Below are 1,402 nucleotides of genomic sequence, written 5' to 3'. Positions count from 1 at the left end.
CCACTCTCCATTTCCACTCCTCTCAACGCTATGTCTTCGTCTAGCAGCAGTTCGAGCGACGGAATGGAGGGTGATATGATCGGTGCATTCCAGGCGGAGTATGAGGAGGCGATGCTCAACGAGGAGGCGCAGCCAAGACGGCCGTGACGCCGCCGAGAGTTCATCAGGCGTGATCTTCTGGGTGCCCACGATCGGCTCTTCGAGGACTGTGAAGGCATCATTGACTGTTACGGGGAACAGTTTTGCCGTCGACCAAATGTCGAGGATACTCAGCGTTTGTTAGCGAAAGCCGAGGAGTGTGGCTTTCCGGGCATGTTAGGGAGCATCGATTGCATGCATTGGCAGTGGAGGAACTGCCCAGTGGCGCATGCCGGTCAATTCACAAGGGGGACATCAAACACCCTACCATAATCTTAGAAGCCGTTGCGTCGTATGATCGTTGGATCTGGCGTGCCTTTTTTTGGAGTGGCCGGGTCCAACAACGACATCAATGTACTCAACCAGTCGCCGTTGTTCACTGATGTGCTTAGGGGAGAAGCACCCATAGTGAACTTCACGATGAATGGACATGAGTACAACTATGGTTACTACCTTGCCGACGGCATCTACCCCTCCTTGCCGGTGTTCATGAAAGGTGTTACTCTTCCACAAAGTGAAAAACATCGACTGTTCACTGCTGCTCAATCAGCTTGGCGCAAAGATGTCGAGTGTGCCTTTGGAGTGCTGAAGGCTAGGTTCAACATTCTAGCAGTTCCGGGACGCTCCTACTCGAGGCGTACTCTTGGGTTGATCATGCGTGCATGTGTCATTCTGCACAACATGATCATCGATGATGAGCGTGATATAAATTTGGAGAACATCTATGAGACAGTTGATTCCAATGTCGGCCCTGCGATACACAACCATGCACCACCAAGCCTAGCTGCCAGGATTCAGATGGACAACGAAATGAGGGACTCACCTTTTATACACAGCTCCAGCATGATTTGATTGAGCATGTGTGGGCTAATGCCTAGTATGTAATTTTTTCAATTTTTATGTAATTTTTTCAAATTTTTATGTAATTTTTTTATAATGTAATCGGTAACAATTTTAGTTGAATAAAATAATTTTCTTGCATTATTTTGAATGTTGTAATCTGAAAAAGAAATGCTAAATGTCGAGGAGAGAGAAAAGCTGATGTGGAGGAGAGAGAGGTGAGAGCTGGCACTATAGCCCGTGCACTGGTACCGTGGGGTGAGAGTGGGGTGAGAGTGAAGAAAAAAGCTGACGTGGCAGGCTATAGTGTGGTGATGCATTGGCACCAGCCAAGGCATGTCGGGATCAAACGTGGGTTGCCGCGCCTTACACTCTAGGCATGTTGAATAGCTAGACATGCTGTACGGTCGTATTCCGGATTGGA

The 1,402-nt window shown here is 48.4% G+C and overlaps 1 protein-coding gene across 1 annotated transcript; it reads left to right on the top strand.

Moving 5' to 3' along the window:
- The first annotated feature begins 558 nt into the window (after positions 1–558).
- LOC127339684 (uncharacterized) lies at positions 559–990 on the top strand. The gene has a single exon (XM_051365504.1). The coding sequence runs from the start codon at positions 559–561 to the stop codon at positions 988–990; it is 432 nt and encodes a 143-aa protein (XP_051221464.1).
- Positions 991–1,402: the final 412 nt, after the last annotated feature.

This window comes from Lolium perenne, chromosome 3, assembly GCF_019359855.2.
Source record: "Lolium perenne isolate Kyuss_39 chromosome 3, Kyuss_2.0, whole genome shotgun sequence".
Classification (NCBI taxonomy): Eukaryota; Viridiplantae; Streptophyta; class Magnoliopsida; order Poales; family Poaceae; genus Lolium; species Lolium perenne.
This window is presented reverse-complemented; position numbering and strand designations above follow the sequence as displayed.

What these genes read in the sequence shown, in the direction of transcription:
- LOC127339684 (XM_051365504.1), top strand. Translation starts at nt 559, where the DNA reads ATGAATGGACATGAGTACAACTATGGTTACTACCTTGCCGACGGCATC.